This window comes from Panthera onca, chromosome A1 (genome assembly GCF_046562875.1).
Source record: "Panthera onca isolate mPanOnc1 chromosome A1, mPanOnc1 haplotype 2, whole genome shotgun sequence".
Taxonomy (NCBI): Eukaryota; Metazoa; Chordata; class Mammalia; order Carnivora; family Felidae; genus Panthera; species Panthera onca.
The window spans coordinates 115,878,619-115,902,223 of NC_138339.1; the positions used below are offsets into that span (position 1 = coordinate 115,878,619).

A 23,605-nucleotide genomic window follows, 5' to 3' on the forward strand; every position below is an offset into this window, starting at 1 on the left:
AAAAAATGTTAAAGGAACAGAAGGTAGAAAAAAACTGTGTAAATACTGAGAAAAAGAACAAAAATATCCTGGGCAGTGAAGAAGTATAATGCTGAAATTGAAAACAGAACATAACAGCAAAATCTACTGATTTTTGACCTCTTGTTACACGTCAGAGATCATTTAACTGCTTACATGATTCATTTTCCTAATCTTTTTGTTAAATTTAGGACATAGATACTAGTGTTTCCATTTTAAAGGTGAATACATCATAAATCGAAGAAATCAAATGACTTGTTCAAAAACAAATAGCTTATGTGAGAGTCATGACTCACATTCTGGTCTGTGTGACTCAATGGTCCACCCTCTTATTACCCTAACTATATATTATATGATCATTTTTCTCCAGCAAAAGGAATAGTCTGTAAGCACGGAAGAGCACAAATCCCACACTTCAGGAAGTAGAAGGTGTCTATCTTCCCTAGCATAACTTAATCCACTCCCAGGCTCTTTATCTAAATATTAAATGCATCCCCCAGTTTGGTTAGGTCCTATTCAATTGTATAAATAAAGGGTAACATCTATCTGCATAAGTCCACCATTCCATAAAGATGAGAAAGCTGGGGTCTAGAGAAGCTGAACGTTTTATTTTTATATAAAATACTTTTCCTGAAATTAGGAAGAAACGATATTATGTATTCTACAGCTTAAATAATAGATATTGTAAAATAACTGTAAGCCTAATGTAGTATCACATTGTTAAAAATACTTTACCATCCACATGGCAACTGTAAGAATAAGAGAGGGGAAGAGATTTTCCCAAGATCCCACAGTGACTGCTTGGTTGATTTAGATCCAAAAAAAACAGGTCTTTTTATCCAAGTTTATGCCAGTCAATAAGCCATGTAATTATCTGTATGTCTTCTTGATCTCAGAGTAAAAACACAAGAAATGCTTCTACAGAATTTACTTTATTGACAAGCAAATCCAGGGAAATAGATATGTATTGAACTACCCAAGAGCCAGGCAGAGTAGGTGTGTCTTATAAATTTAAAGGATCCATTAGAGAAAAACAGAAGTGAGAAAAGCAGCAGCTGGAAGTCAGCACAGACACTGCACAAAACTTCAGCATTTTCCTTGATGCTTTAGGCTGATCTTCCCACCACTTTTCCTACAAAAGAGAAAGATGAATGCATGGTCAGTGCAGTATCATCAGTATTCCTCACAAAGGTTGGAAAAAGGTTTGCTTTCCATAGTTCATGTAGTCATGTGATTCTACATTTCTCCACATTTATGACAAGGCAGAAGTCAATTAAATGTACTCAGAGATGACATCTGGACAAATTACAGACAGCATGAAATGTAAACAAATTTCAGAGTTTTGCCCTGGCTTAGACCTTTTGGTTTCAAGTGTTCATTGTCTCAGAGTAAGTATGTACACAGCCGGAAAAGGCAAAAGTGACAGGAGAGATAATGGCAAAGATTCTAGTGTCATAGTTCTGATAGAAGATGTAAGGAGTTGAACCAAGTGTTCAGGAATTTGGCATTTTATAGCAGATCATATATTCAGTTCTTCTCAGTAGTAGGCATCCATTAAATCAAATCTCATCTTACCCTACTGCTTTTCTTCTGGGAAAAGTTTGGTGATAGTCAGATATGTTACATAAGCAAGAGGCACATATTTGTTATGTGTTGATTCACTATTTATTAATTTCACTCTGTATGCTTGGCTTTCTTATTATTAATAGGGAGTTATATAATACCCGCGCTTAGGAATTTTACAGCAAAGTTGATGGTAATTAAGACATTCACAGAAGAAACTCTAATACAAGGAAATGAAGACAGTGGTGAGGAAGTGAGACAACTTTTATCTGGCGTAAACAAAGGTTATAATTCCCTTGGTTATAATCAATCAGACTAAAAGATTGACTGATTGGTTGGATAAATTTTTATTAATTATAAACTGATCTACTGGGAAGGTCACAGTTTATTAGCTAAAATCTACAGCATCTGTTCTGTTCCTTATAAATGTGGAAATTCAATAAATATTGGTCCTTGGTAGAATCTTCCTAGTATACTAACTGTAAAGTTTGAATAGTCTGAATAATAAAGGATAATCTTTTACTCTATTCTTTCCTGAAAGGCTCTTTCCATTAAAATAAAAGAGAAGAATGGATGGAAATTGGTACCTTAGTAACATATAATTTGGTATAAAATGAAATGTCTGAAAATAATTTGGATAAAAGAATATTTTTATCGATGATAAATTTTCTCCAAGCTTCTCATGTTTCTGATTTTGATGAATACTTACACCACCGCCTTACAGAAGGCACATTGATTGCCGTATGTCTGGCCATCAGAACCACAGTGGGGATTAGATTCCCGTGTGCAATAGACCTTGGGATCCCGGAACTCACCGCAGTCAATCTACCAACGTAAGCACAGTGACATTGACATTAATGCATTCTGTCTAAGGGACTGTCTCTTAGAACAGAAGCTTTGGGTAAACTTACACACACACACACACACACACACACACACACACACACCCATGATATAAAGCTTCCTGAAATAGAAAATAGCTTTCCTTATCTGCTTAACTAGAATTTATTAAATGTAACTGAGACTTTCCCTTTGAGACACAGGAAACCCATTTCTGTAGTTATTGTATTCAGGAGAAAGTTAATGGTGTACAGCAGATGCTTACTCATCATATAAGGAGTGAGGCAAATGCTATAGGTAGGACTTTTTGCTCCAACACTAAATTATTCTAAATGAGAGTCGTTTTTGGGCTTTACATGCTGCTTGCTTTTTCTTTTCTTCCTTCTTCCCCTCTTTTCTTCCTTCTTCCTTCCCTCCCTTCTTTCCTCTCTTTCTTTTACTGTATTAATTTAACTCTAATAGCACTCCTGCATTGCTATAAAGATATGGATGCTATTGCAAGGAACTCCTTGCAAGCAAAGAGTTACCAGATGTTATCTGATGGCTTGTTAGTTTTCTCCATGGCTGTTACATCCATTTATAATCTCTTGAAAATACCATTCTAATGTCTTTATTAGTAACTTCCTCTATCTCAGAGTCTATTTGTGGAATTTGAACTTTTGTGCCTACTGTAAAAACACAGTAATGGCTATCTAAGCTGCTCTATTTAGAAGGATTCTGAGGTTGCATCCAGACTTGATGAAAACATATGCTATGACTAATTAGTAAATCTCGTCATGAGTTCTATGGAAGGAATGGTGGTACCAATGCCACTAATATGTCTCCTTACTTATAGTGGTCTCTCAGAAGTAGCCTGGAGTTTTAAGATTCTTTTCAATTCAGTGTCAACTGAGTAAGTATTTGCTGTGCAAATGACATTTGACTCATTTTATGACAGGGTATGGGCAATATGTAATAGGTCAAACTGAGCTCTTCCAAATGTCAGCTGTGTGGAATGAAGTTACATTTATTTATTTATTTATTTATTTATTTATTTATTTATTTATTTTTAAGTAGGATTCTCACCCAGCTCAGAACACAACACCATGCTTGGACTCATGACCCTAAGATCAAGACCTCAGCTGAGATCAAGAGTCTGATGCTTAACTGACTGAGCCACCTGGGTGTCCCTGAAATGAAGTAACATCTAAACATGAACACAGGGATCATCCTTTACTCCATCTATCTTATGTTTATTGATGGATTCATAATATTTAAACTATTCTTATGTGGATTAGTTAAGTCTCACTTAACTCAATGCATAACCCTGAGATATGCATTGAATAATGTTATGTTAACCAGTTTATGGATATGAATAGTGATCCTCAGGAAAATTATGTGGCTTACCAATGCCACATAACCAGGAGGCACTGAAATCAGTGCTTGGACATATTCCTTCTCATTGTTGATCCAAATTGCCAACAATCTGCTGTGGCTGATTTCCAACACATCCTCATTGAGAGAAAAAAAGAACACCTGTTGCTAGGCACCCTTGACCACACTTACAGTCAAGACATACAGACTTTATTGAAGTACCTTATGGACGGAATGTATGGGAAAAGGTGAAATGAATCATTTGTTCAAGATGTTATGTAAACAATTGTATACTGACAAACCTCTCTGAAGGTTTTCATGGAGAAATGCTCAGCAAAAGAACCACACAACTGAGTTTAAAAATAGCACATATATCAGGTTTAAGGCATCTGAGACTATTAAATATAGATTTTTGTTGAAATTAGGCACTTGTACTGTTGATGTTGGGCAGTATGGTATTTATCAGAGATCTTAGGGCATGGTTGCATAGGAGATAGTTTCACCTTGAGTCCCACTCACTCCCACAACTCTTAAAGAAAACGCTACCCTTTCTTAATACCTCCAGGAGAGCAATCTTTCCTGTAGGTCTCCAAATGGAAAAAAGGCTGGAAAATCTTTGGGGCATTATAAATCATAGGACACTTTCTTCTCAAAAGCTGTTTTGTATTTTACATTTAAGTCGTTGATGTACACATTTGCAACTGTGTGCTTGGGCCAAGAAAGAACTGTAAACCCCCGAATCATCATTAATATTTTCATTTATTCCACAAACTGCCAATGGGTAGCTAGTAATTTGGAGGACACAGTGCTGGGTGCTGATGATACAAAGAGGAATCAGTCACAAACACTCTCAGTAGGCTCACCATCTCATCTGCATTAGGGAAGCAGAGACGACATAGATCGTTATGGCACAGTGTGTGACAGATGCCCCCGTGGGCCAGGCACAGGCAGCATGGAAGCTGAGGACAGCACATCTCAGTCAGAGGTATGTGTGTCTCTACTGTCAGGTCAGTGAGGTAAAGAAAAAAGAAAGTCTCTTACATGAGAGAGACGCCTCCTTAAGACACCTTTCCCTGGCAGTCGGCCCTCTGATCTTGTAATCCACCCTCTTTTGTCCTTTAGAAAGCAGATATGGAAGAGGCAGTTGGGGGGCAAATATGGAGAGGCAGTTGGGAAGACACCGTGAGAGTGTCTACACACCACGTCCTTCCCCAAGCCCACTTTCCCCTTCCACTGCCCCCTGGAATTACTGGAAGAACAAAAGGTTTCAACAATTAAAAGCAAATCAATCAAATGGCATACGAACACACTTCCTTAGAAAATAGACACACCTCACACTTTCAGATTGTAGTGGCTTCCAACCATCCCTGAACTGGAGCCAAAGGATCCCATTATAGGACTTGTTCTGCTGCTTGCCATTAACTAGTTGTGCCATCTTAGACAAAGTACTCAATATCTGTGCCTCAATTTTCTTAATTAAAAACTTGAAAAGAAATAACAGTTTCTACGCTTCACTGCCAGAGTTGCTATGAGAATCCAAGGTGGTCATGTAAAAGTTGTAGAAAGTCAGGATAGAATATTTGAAATAGCCCTGAGCTAGGAGTGTGGAAAATGAGCTTCTTCTTGCAAGCCTGCCCTAACTCTGATGATAAACCCTTTGAAAACACTTTGTAAAGCTCCAGGTATCTGGAATATTGCTACCACAAATACTAACAGTGTATACTGTATCACAATATACAATTTCTGGAGCCCATTATTTCTTATCCTATTTTAGTGAATTTTGGGATGTTTTTAAAATTGGTGTTGGATTTAACAAGCACCTCCATTTATTTCCTTAGTTCAGCTTCCAGAGACTGCTTCTAGGCACTTGGGTGACCCCTTGTGGTTCTTCAAAACACTGTGCCCTCTAAAATTTGGAATAAAATGACACTTTAGTACTCGAATATGTTTTTTTGCTAATAATGACTACCAAATCCTTTAACTTGTCTGGAAAATGAGCTCATATGGTTACTAAATCAACTAAAGAGTCAGGATTATTGATATTTTAGTCCAGCATTTTAGTTCTACAAATAAATCCAGTAAAAATTTGCAAATACATACACAATCACACACACACACACACACACACACACATGCGCACACACACACCAGAGTGTAGGGCTTCTTAAGCAAAAAAGTACTATAATGAAAACAGTTGTTTAAAATCAGCACATACAGCAGGGATGTTGAAACGTGGAGGAATTAGAAACAGAGAGCAGAATTCACTGCATTGGCTCAGGAAAGAAATGTTGAGAATGGTATATTTCTGACAATTAGGAATTAGAGTCTGAGATTTTGATGAAGACTAAAGGGAAAAAAGGTCTGGAACTCATCAGTATCATCTGGGAAAATACATGTTCTGAGAGAGAAAATCAAATACATAGAATTTTCTTGAAAATTCCCATAGTGAATTCTTGGGAAGAAAACAGAAAAGACAATAAAGGGAATAGAAGAGAAATAGTTGGAGAGCCAGGGTATTGACGTAGTGTAGAAGTCAGGGGAGAGTTCCAAAAACATTTGGAGTGATCAATTATAGCACATAAAGAAATCATGAATAATGGCTATGTCCTGAAAGCGGCCTTTTTTTTTTTTTTTTAAAGAGCACTTTTGGTGTGTGGAAGGAGTGTGAAGACAGGGAAGCAGAAGCCAAGTCAGGGAGCGGTATGATAAAGAAGGGAGCTGATAATATGCATAGGGAGTATTTTTCAGTAAAGGCGAGAATAGGTGAAATATATAGGGCAACTTTAGTCAATGATTTGATTCACACTTCATATTAAATTATGCCAAAATATAATTCTTTATCTCTCCCTCCAAATTAGTTCTACACTTCGGTTTTTTTTTTTTTTTTTTTTTTCCACTTTTTACCATAGCACCGTTCTTCAGATTCTTCAACCTACCTCAGGTTAAAACATTGCCACTTCTTTCCCGTTGCGAGTATCACCCTTCATGCATTTCTTTACCCTACGTCCCTCTTCACCAATTCCAAATTTATGACCTGTCACCACCTTCAACATTTCTTTCCGAGCCAAGGTAGTGAATTATGCTCTCTGTTTCTAAGTCCTCCAAGTTCCCAAATCCCTGCTGCACGGGGAGACAAATTTGCTTATTTTAAATGATTGTTTTCATTTTAGTACTTTTTTACTTAAGAAGCGAGGATAGTAAACGATAGCATATATTTGTTTAGAAAATTATGCTGCTTGGGGCGCCTGCGTGTCTCAGTCAGTTAAGCGTCCAACTCTTGATTTCGGCTCAGGTCACGATCTTGTGGTTCCTGAAATCGAGCCTGGAGTTGGGCTCTGCGCTGACAGCGTGGAGCCTGCTTGGGATTCTTTCTCTCTCCCTCTCTCTCTGCTCTCCTCCACCTCGTACTCTCTCTAAATAAGCAAATAAACATTAAAAAAAAAGAAAACTATGCATTCACATGTACGGCACAATGGCTTTCTACTGCTGATCAGGGGTAGTGTGGAGCTACAGAAGCTCACTCAATGTGGAGTCTGGCATCCAAAGATGCTGACTGCACAGTTTTACTGCTGTTGGTAAACTTGAAGGAGATAGGTCCTCTTTCTAAAGCCTGAGTTCTCCTATCTGTAGTTATAGATGCTGGTTAACACTGCCAAGTTGTATTTAGTTATTCTGTCAGTATCTTAACTGTAAATTAATGCAAGTTAATTAGGAAAAATGAACTGTCCCAAACATATTTTAGCCATAGACCATTGTTTTACGATACTAATATTTTTTTAATATTTAATAGTAAATATTTAATATTTAATACTAAAACTAATGTTTTACTATACTAATATTTACCATGCCTTTAACTTAAAATACTAACAGAAATAGGGGCACTTGGGTGACTCAGGTGGTAAAGCATCTAACTTCGGCTCATGGCATGATCTCACAGTCTGTGAGTTTGAGCCCTGTGTCAGGCTCTGTGCTGACAGCTCAGAGCCTGGAGCCTGCTTTGGATTCTGTGTCTCCTTCTCTCTCTGTCTCTCTCTTGCTTGTGCTCTGTTTCTCTCACTCTCAAAAATAAATAAACATTAAAAACAATTTAAAAAATACTACCAGAAATAAATATAGATATCTTAAAATTATTGTAAAGGGGAAATGGTTGACGATTATTAGTTTTCAGCAGTTTGTTATGTTAATTTCAATCTGGAATATTCTTTTAAACAGATCCTTAAGATTATGTTCCTAAAAACAGTGTGGAGTTTCCTCAAAAAATTAAAAATAGACCTACCCTATGACCCAGCAATAGCACTGCTAGGAAATTACCCAAGGGATACAGGAGTACTGATGCATAGGGACACTTGTACCCCAATGTTTATAGCAGCCCTCTCAACAATAGCCAAATTATGGAAAGAGCCTAAATGTCCATCAACTGATGAATGGATAAAAAAATTGTGGTTTATATACACAATGGAGTACTACGTGGCAATGAGAAAGAATGAAATATGGCCCTTTGTAGCAACATGGGTGGAACTGGAAAGTGTGATGCTAAGTGAAATAAGCCATACAGAGAAAGACTGATACCATATGGTTTCACTCTTATGTGGATCCTGAGAAACTTAACAGAAACCCATGGGGGAGGGGAAGGAAAAAAAAAAAGAGGTTAGAGTGGGAGAGAGCCAAAGCATAAGAGACTCTTAAAAACTGAGAACTAACTGAGGGTTGATGGGGGGTGGGAGGGAGGGAAGGGTGGGTGATGGGTATTGAGGAGGGCACCTTTTGGGATGAGCACTGGATGTTGTATGGAAACCAATTTGACAATAAACTTCATATATTGAGAAAAAATAATAAACATTTAAAAAAATTTTTAAATAAATAAAAAGAAAAACAAAAAACCAACACACAAACAAAAAGATTATGTTCCTAAATACACAGCTTGGTAGGGAAATAAGAAAAATAAAACAATGTAGGGAGTAGTTCTAAAAGAAAAATCTATTCCATTAAAAAAACTATCCTTATTTTGAGATTATGTCATTCAAGCACTTTGGTATGATACAATAATTTCTTTAATGAAGGCTGGTGAGGGCAAATAGTAGTTTTACTTTTAATTATTATTATTACTATATTATTTTTATATTACTTAATGTTCCTACTTGGCAAATTAAAGAGCTGACAGCATATTAGTCATTTACATTTATGGGGAAAATTTTACAAGACTCTGAATTCCAAAAGTCCAGGAACATGCTTTTTGTTTAGTTTGAACACTCTCTTTGAAAGAATGTGAAACTTTTACAAGTCAATAATTTCAGCTGCTCACTCTAACTTCCCATCAGTGCTCCATCATGGAGAGCTTTCTTGGCATCAGAAGAATGACTTTGATGTCAGAGAAAATCTTTCTCCCTTTGTACTGGCTGGATCAACTTGAGTAGGCATGCTCCTAAAGACAGTTTCAACTTCTGTCTGTTGTTGGGACTGTCACCATCCTTCCAGCCACGCAGAAGAAAAACAGTAGCCTTCATAGGATTCAGATACCTAAGGCCAGAAGAGGCTTTAAAGATCATTGAATCCATATTTTCATTTTAGGGATGTGGAAACAGAGACAATGAGAAGGCAAGAGACATCCCAAGAGACAGCCTGTGAGTATTCGAACAAGGACTGGTCTATGTTGTCTCTAGTGTGTTTGAATGTTTGAAAGTCACTGCTTCCCAGCATCAGATAATTACCTAGAATGTAGATTCAAAACTCCCCAGCTGTGTGATTATTATTCAGTAAGTCTGGCATGGTGCTTAGGGATTGGCATACTGAGGAAGCATCCCCTGTGATCCTCAGGGAAGCAGACTCTAAGACTTGGGTCCATCTAAAGGAATAGCATTAGTAAATTGCAGATTTTAGATGAGTCCTAGAAAACACTAAAAGTCCCATCTGGAATTCCAAGCTGAAAGAAGAGAAGCAACTTGTGTGTTAAGGAGAAAGCTGGGGTTAAATTCCATATATTTTAAACGTATGTATAATAGCCTTATCACATATTACTACCTAATGGGATATGAAATGTTTGTCTTGATCTGATGTCCTTTCTCTGTTTGTTTGTTTTGATATTTAACATAGACTGTGCTACCATATATATTTAAACATAAGAATAAATCAAATTTAGAATGTACAATTATATATAGCAATACAAACACATGTGCACGTGCACTAGGACACAAGTGCATGTGTGTGCACACACACAAAGACACACACACACACACTGGCAGTTAATTGTAAGGCATCATCGATTGTAAGGCATGCATCAATTTCTGAGATCCTAAAATTTGAAATAAAAAAAAGTTTTATGCAAGTGGTAGGTATACAAGGGCTGGAAAATATTTTTCAGCTCCTTTGCTAACTCCAATCATTTGGCAGTGGTATCTGGAAACTTTGGACGCCAAGAGTTCTTGAGCACAACAAGGATAATCAAGAACCAAGGCCAAAAGTCACGTAAAAATGTTCAGTATAGACACAGGGACAGGATTGGCAGAGTGAATACTGATGATTTGTCTTTTGGTAGAACAAGAAAACTGGAAAAAAGTTGGTGGATTAATCAGCCAAATCTTGAAGATAACTTGTGTCTATTCCTATTTTTAACCCAAATTGTATTTCAGTTTGAGTGAATCAGTGTGTGTATCCTCAGTGCAAAACATTAAACAAGCTGCCTCCGCTGGCTGCCTTGCTTCCAAACAGAAAGTAGCAGCCTCTGTCCTAATAACTCCTTGATAAACTGGTAACGATTAATCGCTAAGTCATCCTTTTACCAAATGCTCCCACATAGTTTATTTAACTTAAATCTAACTCTATGAGGTGAATAATATTATCCCTTTTCTATAGTTGTGGAAATTACAGCTCAGAGAAGCTGAGTAACTTGCCCAAGATCACACAGTGAAATGAGTGATAGAAATCAGTGCTATCACAGATTCATCCTGTTTTTATTTATACTCATTTCACTTTAACAAAATCTGAGAATGGGCATTTAGGCTCTTTTAAGTGGAACACAGTATATTCGTAGAGATGCTACAGTTGAAAAAGGATTTGCTTCTGATTTCTGCATTCGGTCTGCTTGTTCATTGTTTCTGCTCTTTCACCCGCAGGCAAACCTCTCTTTGGTCTGGGAATTCTAGCCAAACACCACCCAGGTCTGAATAAAAGATAAAAAATATGTACTGACCTTTCCTTCTTGACTGAAGACACCTGAAAAAAAAAGCACAAAATCCAAACAAGGTAGTCTCTGAGTGTGCAAAAAAGAGAGATTTGCAAAATTAGGACACGCCCAAGCCCAGCATGATTCTTGTTCTTGGTTCTTGGTCATCTCAACAAATCATGGCATGGTAGTTTTATTTTTTATATGTGTTCACTTCTTAGGGAGCAGTAGAAAGTTTGAAAGGGATATAAGCACATGTACTATAATGGGGTAATATTTTCTGGAGGTTGGGATGAGGTGAGAGGAAATAATTTAAGGGTCTGGAAATTCATGTGACTGCCCTGGTCGAGTCACTCATTTACTCTGGAAATGACCTTGTTATCTCTGGCTTCACTGGGTCGGAAGCTGGGTTGGAAAATTTCCTCTAACTTTGACATTCTAGGATTCAAATGCATGGAGTCCCTCCCCAAAGCCTTTGTTACAGGCAGTTGGGGAAGGCACTACATTTGTTTGTTCTTTGAGCCCCACATTGCACTTCTGCCCTTTATACTCAACCAGCTTTAAAGACTTGGCCCAGGGGCGCCTGGGTGGCTCAGTCGGTTAAGCGTCCGACTTCAGCTCAGGTCATGATCTCGCGGTCCGTGAGTTCAAGCCCCGCGTCGGGCTCTGGGCTGATGGCTCAGAGCCTGGAGCCTGTTTCGGATTCTGTGTCTCCCTCTCTCTCTGCCCCTCCCCCATTCATGCTCTGTCTCTCTCTGTCTCAAAAATAAATAAAACGTTAAAAAAATTAAAAAAAAAAAAAAAAAGACTTGGCCCAAATATAGACTTGTAAGGACAAACTCATTCTCTTCTCTATGACTCATTCTCCTGCTACATCTTTCTAAATTCCTGAAAGAGAAAAAAAGTCCATAAATACAGTCTTGCTTCTGTCTCTCCCTCCACCTTTAAGATTATGTGTGTGAATTTTAGGTTGTGGCTAATTCGCTCAGCGGTTTAAAATACTGATATAAAAGTCTTAGGTTCAGTTCTGGTAGAAGCTGCTGCTGATTTCTGGCCATTTCTGTGGAACTTCTGTGTCAACAACACTTCTCACATGTAAGCCCAAGGCCACTTTGATGACAGAAAGTGGATGACTAAGTGTGATCCTTCTCTAACTCTGGTCAGCACAAGGCTTTTAAATTTAAAAGGAAGTTAATGAACATCTGCTGTAGTGATTACCAACCTTACTGCAGTAACCCGTGTGGTGGGTTACTAGATGGTAGCTCCCATTGTGGTGAGCAGAGCATAATGTATGCGACTTGTTGAATCACTATGTTCTACACCTGTAACTAAAGTAACACTGTGTGCCCACTATATTCAGTAAAAAAGGAGGATTTCTCTACTAAAAAAATAAATAAGTAAAGCACAATTTCAACAACAAAAACAAAACAACAACCAAGTATAGATTCTAAGGATAATCATTTGAAAACTCCATTGTATAAGATCACACGGGGCCTGGAAGCCTATATTTTTATGACCGGTTCAAATGATTTTTATGACAATACATTGTTATAATTTTTCATCATTTCTCCACTGTACAGATCTTTAATCAGAAGAGGAGAGATTTCACCAAATGTCTCCTAGGTAGGAAATGTCAAGGCAGAAGTAGAATTAATATTTACAATGTCTGAGTCCAATCCAGTATTCTTATTATTAAACTTTAATAATGGCAATATTAATAGGTGTTCATCGAACTCTTACTCTGCCCCACTCACTATGTTAAGGACTTTGCATGCATTTTCTCATTTAAAACGCCATGTAGGGCCAGCCCTTTTACATTCCCATTTTATAGAAGAGGAAAATGACACACAGAAGTGTTATCACACAGCTGTAAAAAGGAAATGCCAAGACTGATCTTCATTTCCCTTGGCACATTAAGACTCTTAGGCCCAGTGCCTTCCCAAATACGGATAAGTCTGTGAAGAACTCAGTTTTGTGTTAGTGTTTGGTATTGGCCAATCAGATCCAATGAGAATATCCATTAGCTTTTGTAAAGAGAAGCAATAAAAGGATATCAGTTAATTTCTGAAACTATCTTTGTGAGTAAATTTTAATGTAGTTATAGATCTATTTTTTATGTCACCTCAGCAGTTGACTGAACCACTCACTCAAGCTGTTTGGCTTACGTAGTCAAACTCACTCAATAGCATCACTGAAACCTTGTATCCAATTTTTAAAAAATATTTCTAAGTGTATTTATTTACATAAATATGACCAGTTCCCGGCAAACCATGACTTGTCCATCTGTTTAGTTTCAATGAAAAATTCTTGTTTTTTTACATGTTCAGCCATTTAAAATCTCTGATAGCAGCAAAATTCAACCACTTTTGTCACTGGAAAACGTTGTATCAGACATGGAAGTTCCCAGAACCCACACATTTCTAGTATTCTACAAAGGAGAGAAGATCTCAAAATGTTGTGCTATTTCTCCAGGTGACACAGGCCATTAGTGGCAGATTTGGGCCTAGGTGTTGGGTCTCGAGTCTCTAGCATGTGCTTTGTCCACTGCAACAGCAAAGAAGAGAATAATAAAGAAGGAAGTAAATAGGTACAGTGGCCCTGTTTGTGCACATGATCCTGTGATGAAAAATGCCAGATTGAACTGTAATGACCCTGTAAACAGTCTGGATTGATAGAATATATGACCATTGCTCATTAAAGTGACAAAAGATAGTCCCGTGCCTGAAGGATTAATTTACTACCAGCCTATATGTTTCTGCATTTTAGGATTCATTCACTTTTCTGGAGCATTCTCTGAGTGGCCTTTTTCCTCCTGGCTTCAATTTCAGTTATTTGCAGCCCAGTTATAAGAATAATAAGGACAGGAAATCTTCCTTTTGTCTCAGAAGCCAAACTAATAGTTACAACGATTACTCATCCTCCAGACTAGTTCTGTGGAACAAATATCAACTGTAATGTCTAGAAGTCTTGGATTCAAATTCTAAATTCTACTTACTAGCTGCAAGTCCTTTGGCAATTTTCCTAAGTTCTTTGTGCCATGTTCTTCTTTTTATATATAGAATATAGATATAAATACCTTGCCATGTGTATTGGAGATAAGGCATAAAAGCCCTTAGTACATGCCTGGAATATGGTATATGCTCAACACAAAAGTTATGTTTATCATTACTATCACCATTTTCATTATCACAATCATTATCATTATTATGATCTCAGAATTTTCTAAATATCAAAATCGTTAGAATTGTGAAATATGGTAGAGAAATACACTTATTTCCAGTTAAGTATAAATACTGGATTATAATTTCAAGAAAAAAAAAACTCACCTGAGAAAATGCTGAAAAGAGCCAGAGACAGGAGCAGAAAGACACTCAATAATTTCATGGTGCCAGTTAGCTCACTCAGGTCAAGAGTGCTTTGTCCAGCTCAGGTTCTGTGTCAAGACACTTCCCAGAGCACTAAAACACACAATGAGACATACATATATAGAGAGAGAGACGATCAAGGGAGTTGGGATCTCCACCTTCTTTATAAATCACATTCTAAAACCACATGCAAATCTGTAAAGTTTAGGCATTTATTGGGACCTCTTACCAACTTAAAGAAAGGCTTCATGCTCTCCATCATGCTTAAAAATTAGAACAATTATGTGACTCGCACCTTGGGTCTTAATAATTGAGGATGTCATTTTCCACCTGTAGCCTACATTTTCCTAACAACCAATATATCCTCCCTGCTCTTCCCTCTAAGGTTTTGCTGTATTAAAGGGATGATTCACTGGTGGAGCCCGCTTGATGCCTAGGTCTCTTTCAGACAGGTCCTGCATGTCTGTGGTCCAGATGAGTAACCACCAGGGAATGGAATCTTGGGTGTAACTTGAATTTTCAAAGTCCACATCATCCAAGGTGTACCCCAGAGAAATAGGTATCCTACACTGTCACCAGGACTACATCTGAAAAAGCACTTTCTGGGGAGGGATCAGCTTGTTAATTTTTAAAATAATTGCCGTTGTCAAATGCCAGTGAGTTTTAATTCTGAAGTCAAATGAAGAAGGGAGTCCATCAATGTATGTTTTTTATTTGCAAAAACTATGTTTAGAACCACTGGTGATGTATGGAAGTGTTGAATCACTATATTGTACACCTGAAACTAATAATTATACTGTATGTTAACTAACTGGAATTTAAACAAAAAACTTAAAGTGTTTTTTTTTAAGTTACCCAATCGAGTAATATTTGAAATACAGTATATTCAATATTTCCCTTTTCTCTGTGAAGTAAAAAAAGAATGGTCATACTAAAGCTTTTTGTTTTAACTCCTTGAAAATACACTGTCCATATACATAGACCCATTGACTATCATGGCCAATTTAATTGCAAGAGAGATCAAAGAGTTGGGTGCCATAGCTTTCTTTATGGGAATAACAACAAAAATAAACAATGGGTATAATGATAATGAGAAAGTTTCAAATCATAAACAGCTACTTAAAATATCATGAAGAAAAGTACAATTTAAAGTGTTGGAAGAACATGCCGAATGCGCCCAGTTTAAACACTCATTTGTGGAATCTAAAAACAAAACAAATGAACAAACAAACAAAAAGCAGAATTAAGTCTATAAATGCAGAAAACAAATTGACAGTTGCCAGCCAGAAAGGGTGTGGGTAGTTGAACAAAATGGGTGAAGGCAAGTGGGAAATACAGGCTTCCAATTATGGGATGAATAAGTCACAAGAATAAAAGGCAGAGGGAATAGAGTCAATGACATTGTAACAGCATGGTATGGTAACAGACAGTTGCTAAGTTGGTGGAGAGGACAATGTAAGGTATAGAGAAACTGAGTCATTATGTTGTACACCTAAAACTAAGTAACACTGTGTGTTGGCTATAATCAAATAAAAAAAAAATAAAAAATAAACATAGGTGACTGATTTGTTGTGTGTATAAATAACTTAAAATCATACTTCTAAACAATGGACTTCCTTTTATAGTAATAGCTTTGAGAAAAATATACAGAATTCAGAGTTGCCTGGGTAGCTCAGTCAGTTAAGCTCCTGACTCTTGGTTTCTGCTCAGGTCATGATCTCATGGTTTGCAGGTTTGAGCCCCATATCGGGCTCCATGCTGATGGTGTGCAGCCTGCTAGGGATTCTCTCTCACCCTCTCTCTCTCTGCCCCTCCCCTGCTCTCTCTCTCTCTTGCTCAAAATAAATAAATAAACTTTAAAAAAAGAAAAAAATCAAAGAAAATACATATGTAGTTCACAAATTGTTCCTTTTATTTCAGGATATTTATTTTCTTTTTGGAGAGAACATATTTTTAGGAATTTTAATTTGATTAATATCATAATTTAGGATGCATTTTCTGTCTTTGGAAACAGTCAATACATTGTATTGAATTTGGTAATCAGGTAAGATATTGCTGTTTAATCAAAAGTGAAACAAAAGAACAAAATAACAAAAATAAGAATTATTTGCTTTTAACTGCTTCCCTGACAGTTTTGAAAGACGTGAATTTCATGGGTGGAGGAAATGGGGAGTGAGGAGTACGGATAGGAAAGAGAGGAAAGGAAGAAGAGGGAACGAAAGGCATGTGTTGGGCAAGCATTCAGTATTTTCATTCTAAGGGGTGTGGTGTAACACACACATAGACATATACATGCTCCCATACACGTAATCTTAAAGTCTTTTACAGAAAGTTATAGTTCAGATGTCAGACACTAAAAATGTCAAAGGCAACCAATGAAGAACCTTAAAAAGTGTATTTAAATTTTTCTTGAATGCTTTATGGGAGGAAATTTCGTGGTATCTACAGTACTTCCAAATATCCTTAGCAATTAATAGGCGCTCAGAAAATGTTTGTTTTATAACTGAGATGGAAATATCTTTCATTGGCAAAACAAGTGTATTCTGCTATTATTGTGAAATGAAGAAAACAATATAAATAAGAACATTTCATTCTTTGACATAGAAACCTTAGCTTATGTACAATTGGATCCACTCTACTGAGTATATTAGGTGCAAACTTCTTTAATGTGTTATCAGAAAACAATAAAACATAGATTTTTATAATTAATTATGACCTTAAAGGACATTTACCTCAATCTCTCACTCACTACAAAATATAAGCTAAAGTTCTCCTAAGAAAAGTACCTGGTACTTTTATACTTGCTGGTTCTGTGCTGGATAAGAAAGAACATAGAATTTGATTCCAGATAGACTTGAAGAATTCATTCCACTTCTGCCATGAACTGTAGGATATGAGGGATTTTCATTAGTTTTTCCAAATCTTAATATTCTTAATAAGGTGGATTTCTGGGTTCTTTACATGCATGTTATACTTATTTCTTTAACTTCCTCAGCTCCTCCTTTAGTGTTTTATTAAAATTTTGCATTCAGCCTCAAAATTATTTAGGTTTGAGTATGACATCACATTAGTGATCCCTATCAACTTTGTATCAGCTATAAATCTAGTAAATATCTTCTTGACCATCATCAACATCACTGACAAACGTTGAACAAAACAGGGTTGAAGATATCTCATCAACTTATCTCCAAGGTTACTCTACTGAAATCAATGTTCACATTTTTTGGCATGGTACCAAGCTCCCACCCTTATGAAACACAACGAGGCATATTGGATATGACTTGCTTTGAAAGAATCTATGCACACTCCTGACTATCCTCACCTTCTTTATTAAGTGCTCATATTATCATATTTCCTGCTCCTCCCCATCATAGATTCAGCACCCCTTTCAAAATAAGTTCTTCATAGTTTCTCATTTGTTTCCATTACACTTGTATTTTCCTAACTTACATCATGATGTTGCTTTTGCTTGGGATGTTCTTTTCTTTAATTGCTTCATGCCTAAATTCTACATGCCTATATTCTACATATCACACAATGAGAAGTGCAAGTTATATTACACTGCACAGAACATTTCTTAATCCTCTAAGGTAGACATCTTAAACCTGTAGCATGAAGATCAACTCTGATTTATTGATATATTTCATTTGACCCACACAGTGGTTTAAAAAAATTAAAAGAGTCCATAACTTTTAAATTTTGAATATTTAACAAAATGTAAAACAGAAGATTTTCTCAAACTTTTTTTGGACTCCTTATTGCCAGGGTGAAAGTTAAGCTGAAGGTTAGGGTAAGGGCTTCATTTAAATGTGTCATTGGTTTACTCATTCGCCTTATTTGTTTGTTGCTGGCCCTAGCAAGCATTTTGAGTTTGAGAATCTTGTGCTTTGACAGTAATTCTACTTATTCTTTTTAATTCTTTTGATATGTGTCTTTACTTTTTTTGTAAAACTGTGTTACTTTGTAAAATTATGTCCATCTGACATCTATTTGTCTGTTTGTCTAGATCTATTTTACTAATATTTTATCCTCCAAATCTCTGTCTTGTATTTAGCATTTATTCCACATTTATTCAAAAAGCAAAGAAGAATTTTTAAATGTTTATTTATTTTTGAGAAAGAGAGACAGAGAGACAGAGTGAGACTGGGTGAGGGGCAAAGAGAGAGGGAGTCACTGAATCTGAAGCAGGCTCCAGGTTCTGAGCTGTCAGCAAAGAGCCTGATGTGGGGCTTGAACTCACAGACTGTGAGATCATGACCTGAGCGGAAGTCAGACACAACCGATTGAGCCATCGAGGAGCCCAACAAAGAAGATTTTTATAAAATAAGCACTATATATTCACCAGAGATCACTAGTTACCATTGTAAGACAACATTTCTCAAAATCTATCCTCTTCCTTCCTTTACACATGTAGATGTTTGCTCTCTAGTTTTCTACCATTCCTTTCATTTTGTTGGTTTCCTACAGATATATTTCAACAGGACTGTAATGTCACTTACAAGCCCCTATATACTTACTTACCTGCTTTCTATTGAGAAAGAGGAACTAGGTCCTAATACTCGCTCTCATGCAAGAACACATGGACAGCCGATCAAAAACTGGGAGTCAGATTTTGCAACCAGCAGATCACTGAGTGGCAATTCTCTCTCTATTCAATTCATATAACTTTCACCATTCACTGCCTTTGCTCCACCGACCACACTCCCTTCATATCCCATTTCATTGTGATCAAGGCTACCTACATTTCCTTATATTACTCTTGCCACAATGGAAATCGAACTAAGTCATAAAGTAAGGACTTTTGCAAGTTAACTGATGTTATGAATCTTAACACAGTATTAAGAAAATTTCTATTTCATTCAAAGATTTCTGTCTTCCTAATTTTCTTTCTTTTTTATGTTTTTGTGTATTTCTTCATGAATTCACAGTTTTTGCAGTTGAATTTTGCACATGTGTTTTCTTAGTAAGCCTCCCCAAACCTCTTTTTTTTACATTTAAGTGTTGCAGCTCCATATCAATTCGGATAAGATTCAAGAAGACGTTACCACAGCATAACTTTAGGAGCACCAGGAAAGGGTGGCATTATTCCTTAGGAGTCCAAAAAAACAAAAACAAAAACAAAAACAAAAACAAAAACAAAAGAAGTTCAGAATAACCTCGTTTTCTTCTTTGACAAGGTAACTAGACTGGTAGATTCAAGCTATAGAATAGACACAATGGATTGAACAGTCTCTCGTGCTGTAATTGTGAAAGTATAAAGATACAGGAGTGGACTACTGTAACTGGTTCAACAACTGAACACAAAGGTGCTGATGGATGAATTCATACACCTGGGAAGAACACACTACTGTCCCAGTCAGTACTTTAGAAACTGACACAGAGGACACACAGAAAGCACGCTTTAAACAGGAAATTATCTCCATATTATCCTCTCCTTTTGTGGTTCATTTCCTTGACTCCTATCGAGAGCATTTCATCTCGCTCATTTTGGCCAGTCATCACAGCATCACCTTGGGTGATTGCATCAAGTTTATCAGTTCGAGCGCTCAAGGTGACACGGCTGGAGTCCACACGGCTGGTCATTCATCTCTCTCTTAGAACCTCTCTCTATACACCTGTTCCCCAGAAATTGGTACTGGATTGCTCTGCTCTGCTATTTACTGAGGAGTGTTGTTCTGTAGCTTTTTCTACACCACAAGATTATAACAATCTTGAAAGCAAGATGGGGGTTTACCTTATTTTGTTTTAAATTCTCCTACAGATATTTTCATATTTACTTACATTCTTTACTTATTAATCTTTTGGCCATCTTATCTAAGCCGCCTCCTAACCTTCTATGCCCCTCTTTGAAGTTGACATTTCTCAGTGGTTCCTGGAGGTTTGTGTGGCTTTCCTTCCTCCGCCTCCCAATGGCAATCTGGTACGTGCAACGTTGGGCCATCCCTGTACTCCAAGAGCTCACAGTTTTGCAAGTCAGATACATATAACACAATTCAAATTTCATTTGGAAACAGTTTAGTTTTTGAAGTGCTATGAGTGCATAAGGATCCAGTTAATTTTTCTAAGTATCATCAGAGAAGGTCTCATTTAAAAAGGATACATCTGCACAACCATGAGTCTTGAAGGATAAATAAGAGTTCTGTGGTTAAGTGAGGCTGGTTGGTAGTGGAGGGGGCATGCTGGAGAAGAGGAGGACACACAGGTATGGATACAACTGAACTAAAAGGCAGGCAAATAGACATGGATGTGGGAAGACAATAGACTGTATGAACACTGAATAGCTCTGCAGGCTGAAGCATGGTCTACCTGGTCAGGATGGTTGAAGGGCACTGATGAGGGGACAGGACCAAGTAGTTCCTAGAATGTCATGGTGTTTTTTGAGTGTGCAGTGGCCCAAGGTGATTCAGAGCTAGCTCTGAATCAGATGGCAATAAAAATTCTTGCTGGCATACTGACTTTTCCTACCATCCTAAATTGAAACATTTCTTCACCCTCTGGAAAACATGATGGGAAACAAGCTAGGGTGAGTTGCACATTGGTAACAATGGAAAAAAGGAAATCATTTCAGCCCAACTAAATGTCTGGCTGTGACTGTTCCCTTTGAAGCTTAATTATAACTGTCAGAAGCAGCTTCTTAAATGTTTGCCAACACAGTACAATATGAGGGGAAAATTCGCCAAAGTCTTAAAATGACAAGGAAGCAGTATTGCCCAGGTCAGGTGATTTAGTTCAAACAAATCATTATTTGGTTTGCCCTAAATTTTGGGGAAATGCCTCTGCAAGAATGTTTATTTCTAAATTCAACAATCTCATTATTTCTGCTATACAAGTTGTCTTCCAGGCCTATCAGCTCCGGGCAGGCGGGGCCCGGACGAACTACCTCAGGGAAAAATAAATGGGAGTGCCTCCCCATTGCTTAACAAAGTTTAGCCAATAAAATTAAATTTGCATTAGCTTGGGATTCACTGTTCTTCGGTGATCTGGCATACCTTATGTCTCAATTTCATCTTCTAGTTTCCTTGCCAAAGGTCAGAGGCTGAAAACACTAAAATCCCAAGTTATCTTCATTTTTCTCTTCCTATATTAAAAAAAATGTTTATTTATTCTTGAGAGAGAGAGAGAGAGCATGCAGGGGAGGGTCAGGGAGAGAGGGAGCAGAGGATTTGAGTTAGGCTCTGCACTGACAGCAGCAAGCCCAATGAGGGGCTTGAACTCAATGACTACGAGATTGGGACCTGAACCAACGTCAGGCACTTAACTGACCGAGCCCCCAGGTGCCCCATTGTCCCTCTCTTCCTAACTTCTGACCACTAATATTTTCTCTTTCTAAAACACATTTTTGCTCCTTCTGCCTCTCAGAATCTGGATCAACTTTGCTAAGCTGAGGTAAAGCCTATTATAAAATGTTTTCCTCAGTTGCCTGAGAAGGAATCAGTCTTTCTCTTCTAACTTATAGTAAAATTTAAACATTTTATTTATAATAAAAAAAGCATTTTATCTTTCATGACATATAGCACATGGGTATATTATGAGTATGTATCTACTTCATTATTACTTAAAATACTACATGGCCTTTTCAGGGTAGAGATTTATTTGACATTTGACAGTCAAAAATAGTGGGAGCTATAACTAAGAGTTTAATAATAGAGGGGCACCTGGGTGGCTCAGTCGGTTAAGAGTCTGACTTCAGCTCAGGTCATAATCTCACTGTTGGGGAGTTCGAGCCCCGTGTCGGGCTCTGTGCTGACAGCTCGGAGCTTGGAGCCTGCTTCCAATTCTGTGCCCCTCTCTCTTACTCCTCATGCTCTAGCTCTCTCAGTCTCTCAAAAATATATAAACATTAAAAAAAGAGTTTAATAACAGTAAGAAAGATAGGAGATGCTAAATAACTATGTTGGGTGGAAGAATCAATGTTTGCATGAGTGAGTTTTCAAAAGCTAGATTTATTTATCTGGTTATGTTTCATAACCATACATATATGTATGTATGACTTGGGCTCATTGCCTGAGTATAAGAGAAACAATCCTGTATCTATCAGATAGTACAACCCAGTAACTCCCTTATGTAGGTAAATTTTGCACCATACCTTTTATTACAAATTGTTTTACATAAGATAATCCCAGTTGATACAACACATTACTTCTATGTATAATAACTTACACAAGAAGAAGTTACCGTCTCTGATATGTAGAGAGTTTTTCTCCAAGCAGTGTTGAAAGACCCAGTCTCCTTTCATTTTGAGCTTCCACATGTGGCTCAAATTTGCTATGCTCATTTGTATCGAGGTAGCTGGAAGAAGAAGAATATCGTGAAGCTGTTCACACATGATTCTTCACCAACTTGGCTTAAAAGTGAAACACAACACACACTCATCCTTGTTGAGAATTAGTCACATTGATCACAGCTATATGCAATGGGGGTAGAAAAATCACTTTGCTTGTTGGGCCTTCTCTTCCCAGCACTGATTCTATATTCTATCAGTGGAGTATGAATTTTATAGACAATTAGCCCCCAGGGCCACCAGATACCACGCACACCCCTTTTCCCACTCTTAGGACACACTCACTTGATTCCTCATAAGAGACAATCTAAAGTGTTATCCAGTCATTGCAACCAGCAAACAGTTCTGACTTCTGAGAGTAGCTCCCTATGGAGACCTGTACCTTATGAAGTGTGCTGCCAGCCCTCATCTCCTCTCCCATACTAACACGTAACGGAGGAGCTTGAACACGGTCACCACAAGTCAGGCTCCCAGTCAAAAAAAGAGTGACGAGATACCACATGACCATCACTGGCACACAGCGCTGATAAAATCTACCTACCTGGACCAGTGAAGTCTCCTGCTTGTAGCGGGGCACATTCTTTGATGATACTCTCTCTCTGTTATTTGAAAAAATGCCCCTTTCCCTAGTTCTTGGCAGTTCCTGGCTCTGCCTTCTGATAGGATCTTACTGGCCTTTGTTTCATCAAGGACCAATCTAAGATGGAGTTTGGGAAACATGTTTACCTTTGGAGCTACATTACTTTAAAATCTACTTCTTCATGGTCAAGTTCAGGGGCTTAAACTTTATTTAAGGTAAGTGGTTCTTTTAACTTGACTTACGGTTTCTCTGGCAATACAAATCCTCAAACTTTAGATGTTTCCTAAACTATTTCCTTTTACTTGCTTCCATTTTGGGGCCTGTGTTCAAAGTTCTTTCCTATAGCCATAATTCTAAGGCCTACATTATGTCTTTATTTTATTTTATTTTATTTTATTTTATTTTATTTTATTTGTTTAGTTTAGTTTAGTTTATTTATTTATTTT

General features: G+C 37.3%; 1 protein-coding gene across 1 annotated transcript; it reads right to left on the reverse strand.

The window, feature by feature from the left end:
* Window positions 1-1,089: 1,089 nt before the first annotated feature.
* On the reverse strand, window positions 1,090-23,087 carry LOC132680422 (serine protease inhibitor Kazal-type 6-like). The gene is made up of 4 exons (XM_060634120.2): window positions 22,962-23,087; window positions 10,961-11,020; window positions 2,291-2,406; window positions 1,090-1,150 (listed from the first exon to the last, which is right to left on the reverse strand). Exons 1-4 carry the CDS (start codon window positions 23,085-23,087, stop codon window positions 1,105-1,107), a joined length of 348 nt encoding a protein of 115 aa, XP_060490103.1. The 3' UTR covers window positions 1,090-1,104.
* Window positions 23,088-23,605: the final 518 nt, after the last annotated feature.

Bases quoted from the DNA above. Each gene is read 5' to 3' on its own strand.
- LOC132680422 (XM_060634120.2), bottom strand. From the start codon at position 23,087: ATGGTCATGTGGTATCTCGTCACTCTTTTTTTGACTGGGAGCCTGACT. The intron at 11,021-22,961 runs GTACAGGTCTCC...TTGCACACTCAG, and splicing joins CTGGCAGCACACTTCATAAG to AGACTACCTTGTTTGGATTT. The intron at 1,151-2,290 runs GTAAGTATTCAT...TCTCTTTTGTAG, and splicing joins GCCTTCTGTAAGGCGGTGGT to GAAAAGTGGTGGGAAGATCA.